Genomic DNA, 19,709 nt, shown 5'->3' with positions numbered 1-19,709 from the left:
CAAGAAGTCAATCAGATATAGAAAATGCTTTAAATAAGAGTGGAATATTATTTCCTGAAAAGGGCCGACGGTGAGGTTTTCGTAATATGCGAAAATGAACTTTGGAATTGCTAACCAAGTTATCATCATCGAAACGGAACTATTCTACTAAGAGGTATTTAATATAAGATTTGTTATCATTTATTATATTTAAAACACAAATTTTATAATTATGTTCACATTTATCACTAATAGTCTAAATATTGATTATTATGGTTTATTGTTCGAGGGATTTGATATATATGTGGAAATACGATATACATACATAATAAAGATATAAATATATGTGTATAGTTCTATTATAAATTATGATAATACAATTGCAATAATTATGTAAAAAATAATTTATATTTGTACATATTTATTCAAAATTATAATTCATTTACGAAATTTCTCAGACATATTAGTAGATAAAATTAAGTGAAACAATATTTATTAAACGAATGTGTATTTTATAACATTAACTAAAATTGTTATTTAGTTAATGTTTATAATCTATAAGTTAATGTATAAGTAATAAGTATAACGTATATGTTGAATTATATAATATATAAGTTATTATTTAGTTAATGCAATTATAAGTGTTTAAGTTATATTAATCATTTTATTAAGCCAATTTTGCATCCATTTATAACCTGTTTCTAAATTAAGCATTTCTTAACTGTTGTAATTTAATATGCAAGTTACTTGAAATAGATAAATATCTTAAATATTCTATGGAATTCCATTTGAGTCAAAACAACGAAACATTCCCAAAATCGGTATCATTTAATTAGATAAACTAAATCAAATGGTTAAAGATAAGAGTCTTTAAATGTAATTATCTCCTTATTTCTTGAATAGAGGCCATATCAGATAGAATATGGGGTTTTATTAAATGTTATATCAGATACCCCACACTTTAATCTTTTTCTTATTGTTTCTTTTTTAAATTGACTTTTCAGCAAAACACCAGAATAATTTTTCTGTAGCGGAAAGATCTCTTAAATTTGATATTTAATACATTCCTTAGCATGGAAGTAACTGGAGCTACTCCCACAATGGTGGCTTCAATGTATTCACTCTCAGCAAGCATAAGCTTTATATTCTCAACATGTTGACTGCCGTATCGCTCGCATTCGCGCGGCAGTAAAAGATTTCGGTCAATATAGAACTTGATGCGAGTAGATATTTAGTTTATATCTCCCTGTTTTAACACGTTTCGAAGTAGGTGAATCGCCTGTGATTCATACATTCTATCTAATTAGATATTTTTCTCTATTACGATGTAAAGCTAGCAAATAAGTAAATGCCTTATTAGATACATAGATCGAATCACAGTTCTTATAAGTAATTCTATATAATTCTTTTTAGTTCGAATCACGGATATCAATCACGCCCGCGAAAGTATTATGTAATCTTGATTTTAAATCTATTTTCGAATAATGAAAGTCTTTACTAATTTTTTCTCTCTAATAAGCTTTAAAATTTAGGCTTCTTTGTGTATTTCTGACAAATGTAAATGAAGCTAAATTTCAACTGAGTTCACTTTCTTAAACAATGGCAAATAAGCTTGCATATGCAATTGTGATTATAATTATAAATAAATTTGAGAAAGAGGCTAAGATTACAAATGAAAAGAAAGTTTAATGAAAAATGCACTGCAAAAATTTTAATGGAGGAAATTCATTCATATCAGCAATTATAATGAAAAAATTCAAACTCATGAGATTTTTAAAACATCTCACTAGGTTAGTAAAGTTATTGTATAGACTTAACTCATGGCATTAAATTATCTCGTCATTTTATTCCTTTATATTCTGTATCTGTTATCATGTAAATATAGAATTACATTTTCCCTCAGTTGGATTTCATAACTGGGTTGTTTAGATAATATTGTACTTTAATGGGCTCAAAGATTTTTAAATAGGTTCAAGTCATACTTGAACATTTTGACAATGAAATGTGATTATTTTCCATACGTTTTGAGCATAAATCTAAATTAAATCGAAGCACTTTATAAGCATTAGAAAATATCCCATGTGGGAGTTCTTTTAATACTTATTAAATAATTAACATATTCGCAGTCACGACTTGCATCTGTCACTCGGATCATTTATCTATTTATATAGGACACTTTCTTCGCTGTTTGAGAGATGAGGTCATCTAATTAGGAAGTAGACTTTAATCAAATGCAATTCCAGCGGCAGCCAACCTTTAAGAATCTTATCCTGGACTAGGGTTCTGAATCTAGACATTCTTTGATAAGTTTATAATCATTCCTAGATGCCATGGAAATTACTTTAGGTATTTTCGTGAAAAAATTAACTGGTAATTAAATTGGTATGCAGTTGTATTCATAGACGGAAGACATTTCTCTTTGGTGCAAGTAATAGTTCCAAGGAAAACATTTTTGAGATTCAATGAAAGGTAGAAAAACACAGATAATATCTGTAATTTAAAACATGGATATAATAGATCTGCCCTGTACATTATGATATGAAAAAAATTAATATTACAGAAAAACTTTCCTATTTACGTATTACCCTTATGCCCCTATGACCCTGAATGCAGAATGTAATATCAAAATGGCCTTATTGCTATTTCTCATGAACGGAATCGTTTGAAGTGTATTATATCAAGGCAATGATAGGACTCATACCAATCACCACCCATATTTTGTACAAATTCTTTCTGATCATGCAAAAAGCTTTAATAGCAGTTCTCCATAATGATATCCGAAATTTGCATGATAATAGGCATGTGTGTGTTCACGCATGAGCAAAGATATATGGACGAATCAAATTTGACTGAGAAATTTGTCTACTTTTACAGTTCCGAAATAGAAGTCAATTCTCGCAGAAATTCCTTTTAGTTTATTCAATGTACAATTATTCAGGAGAATATAATTTTATCAAAACTTTGAAACTATATATATATATATATACTCCTAAAAGTGTCCTTGAAAGATTTTTTTCTGTATATTAACGAGGGGCAAGAAATAGTTTCAAATTGACTTCTAAATCAAAAGAGTAGCAAAAATTTTAATATGTCAGTATTTATAAGCAAGCAAAATCGCTGAACATTGCAACGGGCATGATGAAAAAATTGTTCAAAACTCTCTACATGGCAGAACGCCAACTTAAAGTACCAAATTTAACATATAACTACTTCTTGAGTAGTAGGCTCTCCCTAGATAACTAGGCCTTTCGAGATTTTTAATTAATATATTTTTTTTTTTCTTAATGGCTTCGAAACTTGGTGTTCTATAAAGGACGTATTATTTTTTGCCACTTTAAAATACAGAATATTAAATTTATAACGATAATCTATTTCCAACAATTGCCGGTGTCCTGGATTAGGGGTAGAATATCTTCCTTCTGATCTGGGTGTCCCATGTTCGGGCAGAGTTGTTCTTCACCTGTGTTCTATCTGTGAAGTGTGTGGAAGAGCCCCCCCCCTCCTTGTAAAAAGGGGTTGTGCAAGTGTGAATGTGTGTATGTCATCTTCATTTGAGCTAGTAATCAGACTTCCGCCATCGGGTGCTCAGGGGTATTTGCCCTCAGAAGCTACTAAAACCCCTTTCCGTGGTAACACGGACACGCCATCATTATCTCATCATCATTTCGTACAATTTATTCTCTAATTCCAATTAATTTATCAAAATACTTTGTTTTTTTATATTAATACTTTCATTACTTTAATTAATTGTCTGTAATAATAATATACTATTAGTAATTTCCAATTGCTTAATACTGTAATAACTATACACACGCACATTGCAATTGTATAAAAAATTTATGTGCATGCTATATTTGTTAGAATTAAAAGTAGTTTTTTAATAATAATATAAACGGATCAATCTTAAAGCATTATCATGCTACGGCGTTTCGAAATATATTTCTGATCCTTTTTTTATTATTAATTGTCACTCCTTATTTTTTAAACTTAAATTGTATCTTAAATTATAGAAATAACTTTCGATATTTTACTTACATTTGGGCCCTTTGGTAGCTTTTCATCGTCAACGTTCTTTGAACTTGAATTTGGTTTGTTCCATAAAATGCTAGACCTAGAACTAGGCCTCGAAAGGTGGAATTCCAAAATGTAAATCTAGTTGTGAAGTCAAAATTCATACTGTAAAGAATATAACAATTGAATAATAATCTGAGCAAAATCATTAAAATATTTGGGAAAGTTTTATCAAATTTATTTTTATACATTTAAACTCATTAATTAATTTACTTCTATGTAAATCTCTTAAATTCTTAATGACAGAACAATTAATATTAATAAAATTTAAAATATTAGGACTATAATATTTATAAAATTCTATAAATCATATCGAAATAAATTTTTTATAATGTATGCACCTATAAATGGTAATGCTCACATCATTTTTGGTATTAGAAATGATTTTTTAAAAATAAATTTTATTTAAGAAAACAATTGCAAATTGGAACCTAAGCGTTTTTTAAAAGTTTGCCAGAATAAATTCAATTTCTACGTTTTCTGCTTTGGAAACTGTTTGTAATTTAAAATAGTAAATAAATTTAGTTTGTAATAAAATAAAATATTTCTTTGAAAATAAAAGAAATCAAAACTCAAAACATTAATGGAATCAATGCATGTGATGTGAAAATCAGGTGACAAACGTAACGCTTGCAATGCAATGAAATAATAGTTTCTTGAGTCTCAAAGTTAGAGAAAAAAAATTCCTTGAAATAAAAGAAATATTCTAAATACAGAATTTTATTTCAGAGAAAGATGATAACGAGTTTTTAAAACTAAATTTCCTTTACAAATATCTGTTACATTTTGGGTAATTCCAAGCCAAAGTAAGCAAAGCTTTACATCCAAATGGTTAGTACAACCGAAATGCCTTAAAACCCTCTCGATTCCAGCGGGGCGGTTTGGGGCGGTTTGAGAATTTACCCTATAACATCCACGTGGGTCGGTTTGGGGCGGCTGCTGGCCGTTTTAGGGGAGATGGGTATTAAAAGCGGCTATTCTACTGAACACTCCAGGAGGTCCTCGTTATCTTCGACAATCGCGGCTTTTTCACAGTAGTTTCCCCTTGTGCCTTAGGGCGGTAGGGGTTGAGGAGGAATTCACTAAATAGGTTGTTGGCGTATATTTTGTATTTTGAAAGCGTTTTAGTTTCTATTTTCATGTGTTGTTAGCTCAAAATTGGAAAGATTTTATGGCCATTTATAAAAGAAATTTTCCACTGAAGTTCTCTGGTAAAGATGAATGATATATAAGGATACCGACACGTTGTTTATTTTTCGGACAAGCATCAGAAGCCCTTTTCAGTAGTAAGACTATTGTAATGATATAAAGACAAACCATTGCATTGTCAATGCGGCCTATTCACATCGCAGTTTTCTTACAAAATGGGTAGCGACACTTGTTACTATAGAAGAAAGTCGTTTTACACTCCAAGCATCTTATTCTTTCATCAAAGGACTGTCGGAAATTCTGAGGCCGTGTACAAACTACCGCTTTTAAAATAGAATTCAAAGACAAAAAAAAAAAAAAGATTGGGAGTATTCTTTATCGCCCTCTTCAAAGAGTGAGATAAGTTATATAAATACTGAGTTCCTTTTTAGAATGCCATTCTGAAAATTTCTCTTCAGTTGTGAATTTCTACTCTTTATTTTATGTACTGTGAATAGGGTGTTTGGATTATCAGAGTAATTTTTGTATTGAAACACTTATTATTTCTTCATTATGAGTAAAAGAAATCGTGAACACACTGAAGAAGAAATTAAAGCAATTTTACTTGATTCTGATGAAAGTGACAGTGATCTATCAGCGAAGATTATGGTTGGCCAAAAAATGATACTTTAGCTGATCTCTCGTTTATTCTAAGCAAAGAAGCAGGAGATGAAACTAACGAGGGTCAAATGAACGAAAGAGATGGAGATGAGGAGTCAAAAAATGTTATATAATGTACATATTATCAAAAATTTGCAAATGATTCCCTTGTGTGTAAATTTGTGGAAATTGAATATGAAGCTTTCGTTCAAAAATTTAACAATACTATAGAAAACTTCACATAACATTTTAAAATCAGAAACTCAGCTTGAAAAATTCAACATGACAGTTCATACTAAAAAAATATTTATGATGAATGTAATTTTAAATGTGTTAAATCTTCATATTTAGTTTATGAAGAATGTAATGTTTTAGTAAAATGTTCAGGCTGAAAGCTGAAGGAATGTATTTTCGAAATATATTTCGCTGAGTAATTTTTCCCCCGAATTTTATTTCATAAATTTTTGTATTTCAGTATTAAATGAAGTTTTAAAAATATGTTATCTCATCTATCGAAACAATTCGATAGATGAGATTTATAACGTTTGACGTAATATATTCCCTTGGTTAGAAAAATTTTTTAATAGTTATATTTTAAAAGATTAGTAAAAATGAGTGGCAAAATGAAGATATTTTTGGAATTTATATTTACCCTATATTCTTTTTCGATTATTTAATGTAAAAGCAAGCATGCGTAAGGTTTTGGAAAAAAAAATAAAATGTGAAAACTTCTTTAAAAATTTAATTAAAGTTTTAAAACATTTCTCTTAGTATCACTATCGAAAATGCAAAATAATGTTTTATATTTGAAAATTCAATAAAGATAATCGTTTATACTAAAAAAAAAAATGCTAAAGACAATAAAATAAAATCTTAGCTGAGTGTTGAAAGAACATATTATTTTCGAAACATCTTTCAAAAAGAGCAATAACATTTTTTTTATCCAACATTTGTTTTTATTTTTTATCCAACGATTGTTATTATTAACGATTGTATTAAATGAAGATTTAAAACATTATCTTGTTTATCACTGAAAAGTATTGACATCCATACTATGTAAAAAAATGTACTAATTGCATTGATATATGTATAATGCATGTTTTACATTACTATGTAAAAATTTTTTACATGGTAATATATGACATATTATTTAATTTTGGCAACAAAAAATGTAAAAGCCTATTGAGAATTAAATGAAACATAAAGATGTTTTTGAAATTGCTAGTAAAGCCAGTTTTTATTTAAATGGTTTGGAAGCCTAACATAAAACTTACAAAAAAAACCTATTTTCTAAATTATAGAATACATTTCAAATTTTTTTGTAAAAAAAATACTCTACAAAGATGATGAGCGAAACAATTCACACTAAAAAATATAAATACATTAGAATAAAACTCTTAAGCTGATGGAAAATGAATTTCATTGTCGAAAACCGCAAGGCAATTATTCAAGGTAGAGTGTAGACAGTTTTATTACTTCAGAGTGCGGGGGGGGTAACTGCCCCTAAGCTAGGAAGAGTCCATGTCTTTCAGAGACACGCTGAGAAAGTTTGGATGTTAAAGGGAGTGCCACTTGAAAAGTGCTTGGATGTTAGAGTTAAAAAATAAAATTGTATGAGAATGCAAAGAAATCAGAAAAAGCAGATGACACTGCATCATTTGTATAATTCATTCGTTATAATTATAAAGATCGACACAATTTATAGAGTTGAAAGGAAAAAAAAACTCATACATATTTAACTTTCGAAATTTTTTTTGAAAGCTATTGAGGCCAACTTTTTTCGAGGGGGGCAGATATCAAGTATTCGTTGGATAACACTACATGAGTAATGCTTTCCAAAGTATGAATATTGTTCACCAAAAGATTTAATTTAGTATTGAAATAATCTTAAATCATTTGTCTTCTGACGCAGCAATATTCCACTCACATTTCCACTCCCTCTCCCCTCACTTTTAAGAAATCATTCCTTCAACATGTGTTCCATATTCCTATCCATCCCATATGACATTCGTTTGCGTGAAAGAAGAAGTGCGAAATTGTCATTCTAACGGACAGAATTCAGAAAAGGTTTGAGAAAGTTTCAACATATCCAGAGCCTTCTGAGGATTCAGAAAAGTTAATCATATTCTTTTTTAAAAATCACATTCTTCTTTCACGCAAAATTTGTTCATCATGAAATTGACTATCACAGCCGTTAAATCACTGAATGAAATTAGGCAAAACATTGCAGGAGTTGGAGGGAATTGGCCAATTCAGTGGAGATAACAATCTGAAGGATTTTTTTCGTTTATTTATTTTTTACTGCCTGTATTAAACTTTCCTGTCCAAGCGTCAAAACTGATCACTACAATTGAATTGTTGATCACTAAAACCAGAGACTTTCGAATATAATTAAATATGGTAGATCCATTCCACATTAATTTGATCTGCATAGCCGCTTGCATCTGTGATCACTAAAGGTGGCGACTACAATGATATTTTTAAAAATTCATTACACTTGTTTCTTGAGCATTTAGCTTCATAGTAAGGAAGAAGGATTTATAGATATTGTTAATGTATACTGAATGTATGCCAACTTAATATGCCAGATCTTGATGATCATTGGGCAGGTTTGGCGGCTAAATTGAACGTTCTGGGAAATTATGAAAAATTATACGGATATCTTTATTAGGAGCCGAGATACATATATCCTTCTAGAAAATTCCATACCCTACTGAGATATATTAAAAAGGGAAACGCTCACACAAGGAATAAATTCTTTCTTTGAAATTTTGATTGTGAAGCGAGCTCTTTAATTTTGCACTCTGAGGGCAATTGTTTTTTAAAATTACTGATTTGCTATCTGCTTGAAATTTTCTACAAGTGCAGTTCTATTTGAATATTTTCAGTTCTTTTTGCTTCATGTGCTTTGTATTTTTCAAGAAATAGTTATTTATCAATTTCCAGTAGCGACCTGGACTCCTATATACACCTACCAGACAATTTTTGTAGTAATATATATTAGAATCATATTTTGATCTATTTATTTTGAAGAAATAAAAGAAAAATGAATGTTATAAGAATGTATAGATTTCTACTTACTTTAGAGTGAGCTGTATTACACTTGAATCATTTCTTGTATACATTTCAGGTTGTTCATAGAAATACGATTCAATAACGTGGTATTTACGAATTACATAGCAAAAAAGCGCATTTCCCTTGCGAAGATAAAGAATTATATGCATGTAAATACACTTACTTAAAAAATTCCCATCTGTCTCCCGCTTTGGCTCTATCGTAAATTACAGCTGGGCCACCGACTTCTCTCATTCCAACAAGGTACATAGTACTGAGGCAGAGAAACATCAATATTCCTTGGAAAGCATCAGTCCACAAGATGGCTTTTATTCCTCCCTATTGGGATGAAAGATTTTGTTTTAAAAATGTTTACAATATTTATATGAAGGCCATTTTTTTTTCTAAGATTCGATGTCAAGAATAGGGAACAAATGAATATGTTACCAAACTTATGAACAATCATCATTACTTTTCAGTATTATCACTGTGGAGATTCAAGCATTTGTCATATCAATGGATAAGATTACAGATTCCCTCTTCGAAAAACGTTACCACTAATGATATTACCACCGAAAATTACCACCAACGTCCTTGAAGCTCCTCATTCGATTGAAAGCTTTGGCTTCCTAGGCAGTTCTTCAATTCAGGGAACAGAAGAAAATGATTTCTTTCTAAGCTGAAGGACTACAAGGACCCATATCTGTTGCAATAGAATACCTTGTTCAATTAATTGATCAAAAACTCTGAAAGAAACTTTAGATTCTTGTATCTCAGGTAAAGAGTTGGCCGTATAGCATGTCAAAATTGTGGCTTTGAAAGGTGTTATGTTTAGACATTTTTGCTTCATATTCTTTCTTTAAAAGCAAACTCAAAAAACTTTCTCACTAATGATTAACTTCAAAGGAAGGCCATGATGCATCTAAAATTATTAGTGACAAAACTCTTCGAACAAACAATCGTAAATCTGGTCCATTGAAATGACAAATGCTTCAATCTTCAAGCGATATTTTGCGAAAAGTAACCATGAGTGTGCGTAACTCTTGGAAATAATTTAAGTTTGCTCTCTAAATTCAATTTTTTTCATATATCCCATCAAAATTTTTAAAAAAATGGTCCTCGTATAAAAGATATTACATATTAGTTTTCTTATTTCACTTATCGAAAGCCCCCCCCCCTCCAAAAAAAACTATTATTTCCTCTTACATTGTCTAACAACGCTTAATCATTTTCTAAGCAACAAGTTTTTGGTTTAATGAAACGATTCTAATTACATTAACATTATGAACCAGCACTAAGGCTTTCCTCAAAGAGATCTAATTATTTTTAAACACGGTCAGATGACAAGGAGGATGACATGTCTAGTCAAAGGCAAATTGCAGTAACTAGACATAAAACATCAATTTCCTTGAAATCAACAATGATTTGGAAAACATCTACATTTCATTATAAATATGAATCGTGAATGGATGAAGAGGGCAATACATGATTCTTTAGCAATGTTTAATGTATGGTTTTAAATGACTCTTATTTATTTCCTTTCTTACTGCAAAGAGTATTGTTGATATTTATAAACCAAGTCTCCGCGATACTTAAGAGATAACCTTTATATGCGTTCAATCGTAGACAGAACACGAGGACAGCACATGGTTCTTAAGTTTATCTTATAGTTTTATTGGTTATCATTTGTTTCTTGATATAGTAGATAGTAAGTTAATATTAATAAACTAATTGTTCTGAATATGTCAAAAACAACTTCTACATTGTATGCAATGCAACATATAGCTGCATTACACATCAGCACAATTGAAAGCCATATAATTCAAACAGATTTATTTGTTAATCTTAGTGTCTGTTACTAAAAGTAGGTCGAGCTTAGAATATTTCCTAATTTAACATTTTTTTTAAAATTATATTTCTAATATTTTAAATTTGTAACACACGAGAGTTTGAAATAATTTTGAACCCTTCAAATGGCTATTTACAAAATCTACCTATATTAATACAATACATATACTGGCTAAATTGGAAATGCAAATATTTGCTCGATTATACGCAATAATCTATCATACCATACACAATAATCTATCCCAATAATCTATAATACCATACACAATAATCTATCTCAATGATAGATATACGCAATAATCTATCATCTTCCGAAATATTTCGGAAGATGATTTTTTTCAGCTTCTGCTGAAGGACTTTTAAATGAAATTGAATTGTCTATATGAGTATCTGAACTCGGTAGAAGTGTTAAATTTCAATTGATACTTTAACCGCAGTAGATAGATATTTCAGAAGCACCAAAACTGGAGACAAAAAGAGAAAGAAAGACACCAGACAAAAAATTTATAAACAACGATATAGATACAAATAGTTGTTCTAAGGGATATAAATTTTATCGAAGCTTTGATGGAGTGGGGGCGGTACTACTATGATGATGGTTTGAGAAGGGGAGATCATTTTGTAGTTTTGTAGGAGGATTGATAGAAACTGTACTTAGCGATTTTCAAAGGGAAGCAGCAGTTTGTAGTTTTGTAGAAGGGTTATTGGGAATTGTATATTTAGCAATATTCAGAGGGAGAGATCAGTTAATAGTTTTGTTGGGGTTTTGATGGAAATTGTATATGTAGTAATATTCACAGGGAGATATCAGTTTGCATTTATTTCCAGGGATTATTGGAAATTGTATATTAGCAGTGTTCAGAGGGAGAGATCAGTTTGTAGTTTTGTAGTTCGAAATTGTATATTTATCGATGTTGACAAGAAGAGATCATGTCATAGTTTTGTTGAGATTTTGTTGGAAATTGTATTTAACGATGTTCAGAGAGTGAGAGAGATCAGTTTGCAGCTTTGTAGAGGGATTATTGGAAATTGTAATTTTATCGATATTGATAGGAAGATATCATTTGTACTTTTAATGGGAAGTTGTTAAAATGGTACTTAGCGATATTGATAGTAAAAAATTAAATCGATTTAGGTAATCTAAAAGACTTGTTGGGAAACTTAAAACTAGCTTCGGGATGTTGTATTCCATTTTCTCTTCTCTCAAGTCAGAGATAATATCGGAGCCCCTGATATACCACGGAGGATTTGTTGCAATGTGAATAATCTTGTTTTGAATTATTTGTCCTTATTGCAATCAGTAACTGTCAATCACCGGATGGGATAAGTGCATACTAAAATGTGCGAGTGTATTTTTTATTATTATTTTTAAAGGCTTTTTGTTCTTGAGTGTTAACTTAAAATGTCTTCAAATCAATGATAATCTTACGTGAGTTTCAGTACTTCCAAAGCAGAAAAATAATCTATAATCTATAAAAGAAACATGAAATTCAAGTGAATTTAAATTTATACGCACATCAATAACAATATAATTTACCAAATATAAAATCCGAAGTATAATATGAGCAAAATTGTAAATAGTATCAACTTCAAAATACTTTTTAAAAAAATATCCAAATTTTATCATATATGCTATGTGTGATTTTAAAAGAATAAATTAATTCATCAAATAACTCCTTTTTGTATGAAACTTGACTACAACAAAAAAGACGATAACAAATATCATTGCGATTCACAGTGGAAATTGTTACTAAATTATTTTTCTCAATCACAGTATGATTCGAAACAGCCTGATATTAGAATTCTATGCTTTTAACTTTACACTAAAATATAAGTTTTATTCTTTAGATTCAAATATTTTCCCCAAAAGGTATCGAGATGTAAATGTTCCCAAATAAAACCCATATCAAATAATTCCTATTCATAATACTATACTCCATTTTTTATCAACTTACCATAAAGCAATAGATGGTGCAGACGGCTCCACAGATTATTACCATTATATTCAAAGAAAAATCAGTTACTGCACTGAGAGCAAGTACAGGGCCCAAGAGAACCGTAGATGTGTAGAGAACCTTGAAATAAAAAGCATACAAAGACATCAAAAATTACGTTAAGCACCCACTTAAATAATGGTCCAATAGTTAATTTAACCATTAGAGATATGCATACGCTTCTTTTTATAAAAATACTTTAAATAAAATAAAAAATAGTTTTTTTATATTATTTGAGCTAGTAGATTAGTTTCTGAAGAAATTATGAGATTTAAATATTTATAAATACCTCCCGTCCTTTTAAGTGCTATGTGGCTTGTATTCCTTGTGTGTTTTAATTTGCTTTGTGTCTCGTGTTCCTTGTATGTTTTTGATTAACACACTCAGTAAAAGAAGTCAATCACTGTAGTGTGCTTATTTCGAATGAATAAAAAAATTAAATATATCAGTCATGTTTAATAAAATGTATTTAATACATTTGCATTTTAAGTATTTGTATTTGTATTTTAAGAAAGAAATAACTCTTGTGCGACCCAAAGTGATCAATTATTGATCACTTGTAACCGCTATTTTAGATTTTTCAGTAGCAAATTCAGTAGCATAATCGAAGAAACTCCACTAATCAATGGATATTTAGAGATCATGGTGATCTTTGGTTAGCCTAAAATAATGAAAATTCAAAGCTTCGTAACTCTGACAGTTTTAGTCACTGAATAGTGATTGTTTTAAATGTTGGTGTGGCAAGAATATTTAGTTAAATATAATTAAAAAGACGGAAGAGCTAAATAAAAAATTAGATATATTCCATTGTCAGTTGTATATTTATTAATTCAGAGAAAATAAAGATTCCTTTAATGTATTAATGATATTTAAATACCTCACATGATAAATTTTTCAGGAATAAATTTTTACTTGTCATAAAAATGTTTCAATTAACTGCAATTACATTTTTATATTGATCCTGACTATAATGCTATGCTGGAGAAGTTAATCAATTATAAAGACTGCTTTTAAATACTTTTGTTTCCCTTGGCTTGTTTCATGCTTGTAAAGATGGAATCTTGTTTCCGATTCTTCCTTTCATTTCCTGCTGAACTGAAGTTATGGCATTTCGTATATGTATGTTTCCTCGAAGAAAATAAAATATTTTATATCTTTTAAAACTTAACTAACTTTTAATCAACTAATTTAGTCCAAAATGATAAGTCCAAAATGTCTTATACCAAAAATTTTATTCAGTTGAAATTCAGGATTTTATACATTTCATATGGCGAACGAATGCCACATCGCCAATACCAAAACGCAGTTTACTTTTTTCGTATTAACATCTTTATAGGACACGGGAATTTTAAAATTTACCGAGCGAAGTTCTTAAATAAAGACGACAAATTGTCAATGTAAAGAGACACTGGGAACGGTTGACCTCCACAGTAAAGAATATAAACTTTGGCAAAGCAAAACAGGTAAATGGCCAATGAACTGAGAAAATCAACCAATTAAAGATTTGCTGAAGTGTAAAATTTCCTTCCATTCAGTTAAAGAAATTATTTTTCCACTTATCTTCTTGATAAGTAACCTTTCATCAGTCCAGTCTGGAGAAAAGCTATCTTCAATATATAATGAAATTTTTACTTGTAACTCTTTGCATTCGGAAAAGTAATTCGATGCATGCATAATTATTCACTTAATACAAGGACTTGTTTATTTCTCCATATATATATATATATATAACATCATTTCGAATCCTGTCGGCTAAATAATATGTAAGGTTATTTTGGTTGAAGCAGAAGGCAGGTTTGAAGATGTAGACGAGACGTTGTATTTTTAATTTCATTTTATTCTCTCTTTCATATCCATCTCGGGAAAGCAATTTATTTACAAGCAGACGCAGGCGACACAAAAGCAGAAGTAAGAAAGAAGAAAAAGGGACGAAACAAATGATCACTAGCCTTATATAACATAGGATTTCTGGCCACGCGCCAGTGGAATACATGTTTTGACCTCTACTAAGGGCAAATAAAGTATCACTTTCATTTGATACGTAGTACTGATGGCGCATTAGTTTTACAAAGGAATTAATTAAACCGAAAGTAGAATTGGATCACGAAATAAGAGAATATTTTTAGAATGAAGTTACTATGGGCTAAATTAAGATAAAATGTTGGGAATTAATTAAATTGAAATTAGAATTAAAATATCATTACATATATATAAGTTAAATTTCCCCCAAAAATTAGTCAACTTCTTTTTACAATTCTGTAGGTATTTTTAATAATCAAAATTCAAAAACAAATAAAGCATCAAAATGATGCATCGTCTTGAATAGTGCCTGAAAGGCATCATTCGAGTGCAAAGTCAATGGAGTGGATGGCCTAATGGCGAATGGATAGATCAAAGTAGATCTTTCTAAACGGATTATTTTACTATTGGATAATCTGAAAGACTTTAAAACTAAAGAAGTTATTTGACGGTCTTCCGGTTGATGTTTGTAATTACTTATTGGTTAATGTCGTATCCTAGTGTTGGTTGAAGCTGTTTTGTGGCAATTTGCACTAACGTCCGCATGTCTTCGGCCAGGGCGGAATAAAATTCTGCTGTTTAAAATGCAAGATTTCTGCTTAAGAAAGCTGTCATAAATAAAGATAAACTGCTTAATGTCTGAATGAACCATTATTTTTGGCCAGAGAATTAAAGTTTTTTTTCCCAAAACTTCATTGGTTGTTAATAAAAAAAATATTTGTTGCTATAAGATGTAGTTCATGAAAATTGGATGACATAATTAAATAAATAGTATCAATATGAGCGAGCTTGATTTACCAGTTGCGACTAGTGTTAAGTAAATTTTAAAAATTAAATAAAGATGAACAAATTAACCTAAAATACCACTGTTCTATGATAATTCGGACTAAATGTTCAAATTTCCTTATTATTTTTTAATTTCCTTTTAAAAAGAACAGTAAAATTCTATCTGATATCCAGATTCCTTTTTAATAGCGTTAATCCATGGTGCATTAATCATGATCATTATCAATTTTAAGTAATTTTTTATCAATTAAAAGTAGAAAAAAGTAATTTATAGTACATACCATTTGTATTATAAACATTCCAGAAACGGTGTATTTAGTAAATTTTCCAAAACGCATTTCCAAAAACTGAAAAGATAAGTTCAGGGTGTTATAATTCAGTTATATTATTGATGTAGCGATATTTTATATTTCACCATAACATCCTTTATTTTATTATCAATACGCAAGAAAAGAATAAGTATATAAAAAGGTCATTTATATAAGCATTTTATTATGTCAACATAATATTTCAAGCTACATTAGTCAATAAAAGTCCAAATAGAAAACTATATGTTATATAATTATTCACAATTAAAAAGCATAAAATTCCAAATAAAATCGTTTAAATTGAATTCAATTATAACAGCCAAAATTTTGAATTCCGTGTAATTAAAATTCTCTATGTGAAATAAGGATTTTAATTTTTTTTTCATCGGACAATTTCTTTAGTCCGTATTTGCGAGAAAAATCATTAAGGCAAGTGATTGGGTTCAATAGTCAATTTATAGAAAAAAAAAATATCGCACATATTTATGCGATAATTTTAATTTCTGATTAATCGATATTTTCTAAAATCAATTATTTTCTATAATTGATATTTACTGTTTTCCTCATTAAGCCATTTATATTTTGTTTCTAAATTCATTGTTTGGGAAGGTTCATTCATTTTTTGGATTTGTATAGTTTAATTTTCAGTAATATTTTACAATCGATTTCAATAATATTTAAATAAAACCTTCTTTTATAAATTCCAGCAAAATCTTAATAAATTACGAAAGTCCTTATAAATTAAAATCAATTTAGTATAATAATTTTTTAATGTATTCTGTTAATTCTTGAGTGGCAGAATAAACAATCTGCTCATCTTATAAGATGTTACAGATGTTTTAATGCTTGATAATTAAAAAAAAATTGAAAATCTCTTGTTATTAATCAATTGAAGCATAGTATTTGGAAAATGTAACATCTTATTTCTTAACTATGTTATCTGTAAAATTTTGAAAAATAAATTAAAACTTCCGATCTAATTTTTTTTTCTTTAAACCTCTTTATAACTAAAAAAAAATTCGAAACATTTCTGATCTTTATCGATACTGAAAGGTCACTCATATTAACAAAGCAATTGCGTCTAGTTTTATAGTTTGACAAGAAGAAAATGGTATCGAAAATGCAATACCTTCTTCCGTTCTAGGAATGATAGATTCGGATTTTTCTAAGGCAAAAAAATGTTTTCGGAAGCATGAAATTTGAATATAATTTTTTAAAAAATGAAAATAAATACCGATAAATAAAAATGAATCAAAATCTTCGTGATTTCAATTTTTTTAATAAGACAAAAATAGCATCCTGTCCATGTATATATACTTAAATTTTACAGCATTTCATTATTTTTATTGGTTAGCCTCAGTTCAGTAAAACTTTAATAACGAAACTCAAGTGTGCCAGAAAAATGAACAAAAATATTTATTTTAAAATTTTAATTTTCTATAAAATATATAAATTTATAATGACTTTTAATGGTTTCTTGATTAACCATTCGAAAGTCTTATTATTTTTGCTGATTAGTAACTAAATTGTTCAAAATAATTTGAAATGTCAAAATTTAAATTTTGCCAAAAGGCATCTTTACACAATTTTGAGTAAGTTACTGCATTCTCATGGCCATAATGTGCCAGTGCCCTCCAGAAAGAAAAAAATTATTACGCTATTATTTTGAGAGATGAAATTAGTACATTGTTATTATAAGAAAAAAAGTTGTATTTCTTAGTAGTCGACTTTGGCTACCAGCTGAATTGCCTCAGATATTAGCTATATTTAATTTCAGCTTGATGCTAAGATATTATTTCATGTTCACAATTCCGCCAAATTGTTTGACACTCAAATTGTGTTATTTTAATTGTCTTAGATATGCTATGTTTAGTACGTACATGAACTTTTCTGATGTTGACTGAATGCATGATATCATAGTGTCATTAAAAGCCTAAAGGTCTGATTCATTAATTTTCCAAATTTAGTAATATTATAACAACATTTTTTTTCGTCCTGTAAACGGTATATATATTAAACAAAATCCTCTTTTAGTTTTCAACAATGAAAGAAAATCAAGCGATCAAATATCTAATGAAACACTGAAAATTATTTGAGTTTAATTCACAACAGGGAAAATAATGCTATAAATATATTTAAAAATTGATTAAATCTGGATTATAGAATTTTACAGCAACTAAATTTTACACATTGAAAAGATAATTTGGGGGGATTTTAAAACGGTATAGAAATTATTTTTGTGTGGGAATGTTTTTACAAGTCATCGCGAAGAAATATTAAAATCTCCTTAACTAAAGAATTAAGATCCGAAGCGCACATTCAATCCCTCTAAAGTACATTTGTGACGAATTGAGTAGTTCTAAACCAAAATGCTTGGAATGCAGAATACCAACACATAATTACATTTTCATTTTTATATTTCTAACTATTAGAAGGTGAGCTGTCTCAGTATTATTGTTATAAGAGATTAGATAATAGCATTGTTATTATAAAAGATAAAATTTTGATAATTTTGTAAAAGATGAAACTATAGGAGTGCTGTTACAAGATATGAAGTTATGACAGCATTATTATAAGCGATTAAATAATGGTACTGCAATTATAAGAGGATTAAATTATGATAGTTTTATAAGAAATGAAACTGTAGAATGTTGTTGAAAGATCTGAAACTATGACAGTATTATTATAAGAGATTATATAATAACTTATAAGCGATTAAATTATGATAATACTTGCGTAAGAGGAGAAACTGTAGGAGGGTTTTTATAATATATGAAACTATTACAGTATTATTATAAGTGATTAAACTATGTGGGTGTTATTATGCGAGTTGCAGTGATATTATAAAAGATATAATTATGACACGTAAAATAAAGTATAACTATGGCGATTAAATATAGGAAAAGCAGAATAAGAAAAAAGTAATTACTTCGTATATACTGGAAACATTGCAGTTGAAATATACAGGTAAGAAAATGCGTGACGACAAAAACATTCCAACTCCAGTTGAAAATGCCACCAAGACGAATTGCGATCCAAACCTATAAACTTCTGCTGGCAAGCCTATGATAGCAGCAGCGGAAAGGATGGTAACACTAATAGACATAATAACGGGGAACATAGAAGCATTTTTGCCAGCTAAAAAATATTCATCTGTACTATTTTGTCTACCACCAGAAAAACGAAATTTTAAACCTATGAGAAGAGGAATTAAAAGTGAAATGCCAATGACAGCATAGTCAGCATTTCCAAGATGCTGCTTTGCGACCATCCTGGCTGTTGGATATTGTTCGTTAAAATGAAAAATTCTTGAGCCAGACAATTTATAAAAGGTTAACTATCCCTTCTAAAATAAATCTAACTTGTAATCCTTTCCTGAAAAAAATAATTAAAGAGAAATTGGAGCTTTTTTTTTATCTTTCCTTTTCTTATAAACAATAATTGTTACTACGATATCGTCGTACCTGAGGAAATAGTCGTTTGCTCTTCGGGAAATTGATAGGATGTATTTATGAAAAATAATAGCTTATATCTTCGTCGTAGTTTAATTAGGAAATATAAAAATCAAAATTTTAAATCATTAAAATATATGACATTGAAAAAATTACAAAAGAGGTAATGTTTTCAGTGGTTTGATCTTTTTTTTTTCGTTTAATTTTTGCAGTCTCATCTATCATACGAACTTCGTCCAGAAAATTTTAATTTTTGTATTATCTTTATGTAAGTTGTTTTGCTCTAGAGACAATTTAAAGCTATTTACTGCATTTTTATCCCTATCATATTAATTAGAAATAGGGTGTTTTAAATTTAAAATTAACTGTTATTACATTTAAACTTTGCTTTACTTTATGGAGTATTTTTT

At 29.1% G+C, this 19,709-nt stretch overlaps 1 protein-coding gene across 2 annotated transcripts in view; it reads right to left on the bottom strand.

The window, feature by feature from the left end:
• The window catches only part of LOC129981682 (sodium-coupled monocarboxylate transporter 1-like), a 30,599-nt gene extending 11,315 nt beyond the window's left edge, over nt 1–19,284 (bottom strand). For both annotated transcript variants that reach the window (XM_056092621.1, XM_056092622.1), the window contains exons 1-5: nt 18,777–19,284; nt 15,821–15,886; nt 12,696–12,815; nt 9,077–9,231; nt 4,015–4,155 (exon numbers count right to left, since the gene is read on the bottom strand). In XM_056092621.1, the coding sequence (XP_055948596.1) occupies nt 4,015–4,155; nt 9,077–9,231; nt 12,696–12,815; nt 15,821–15,886; nt 18,777–19,118 (824 nt within the window). In that variant the 5' untranslated portion in view covers nt 19,119–19,284. The remainder of the gene's footprint in view (nt 1–4,014; nt 4,156–9,076; nt 9,232–12,695; nt 12,816–15,820; nt 15,887–18,776) is intronic.
• Between the last annotated feature and the right edge of the window lie 425 nt (nt 19,285–19,709).

The sequence above is a fragment of the Argiope bruennichi genome, chromosome 8 (genome assembly GCF_947563725.1).
Source record: "Argiope bruennichi chromosome 8, qqArgBrue1.1, whole genome shotgun sequence".
NCBI lineage: Eukaryota > Metazoa > Arthropoda > Arachnida > Araneae > Araneidae > Argiope > Argiope bruennichi.
This window is presented reverse-complemented; position numbering and strand designations above follow the sequence as displayed.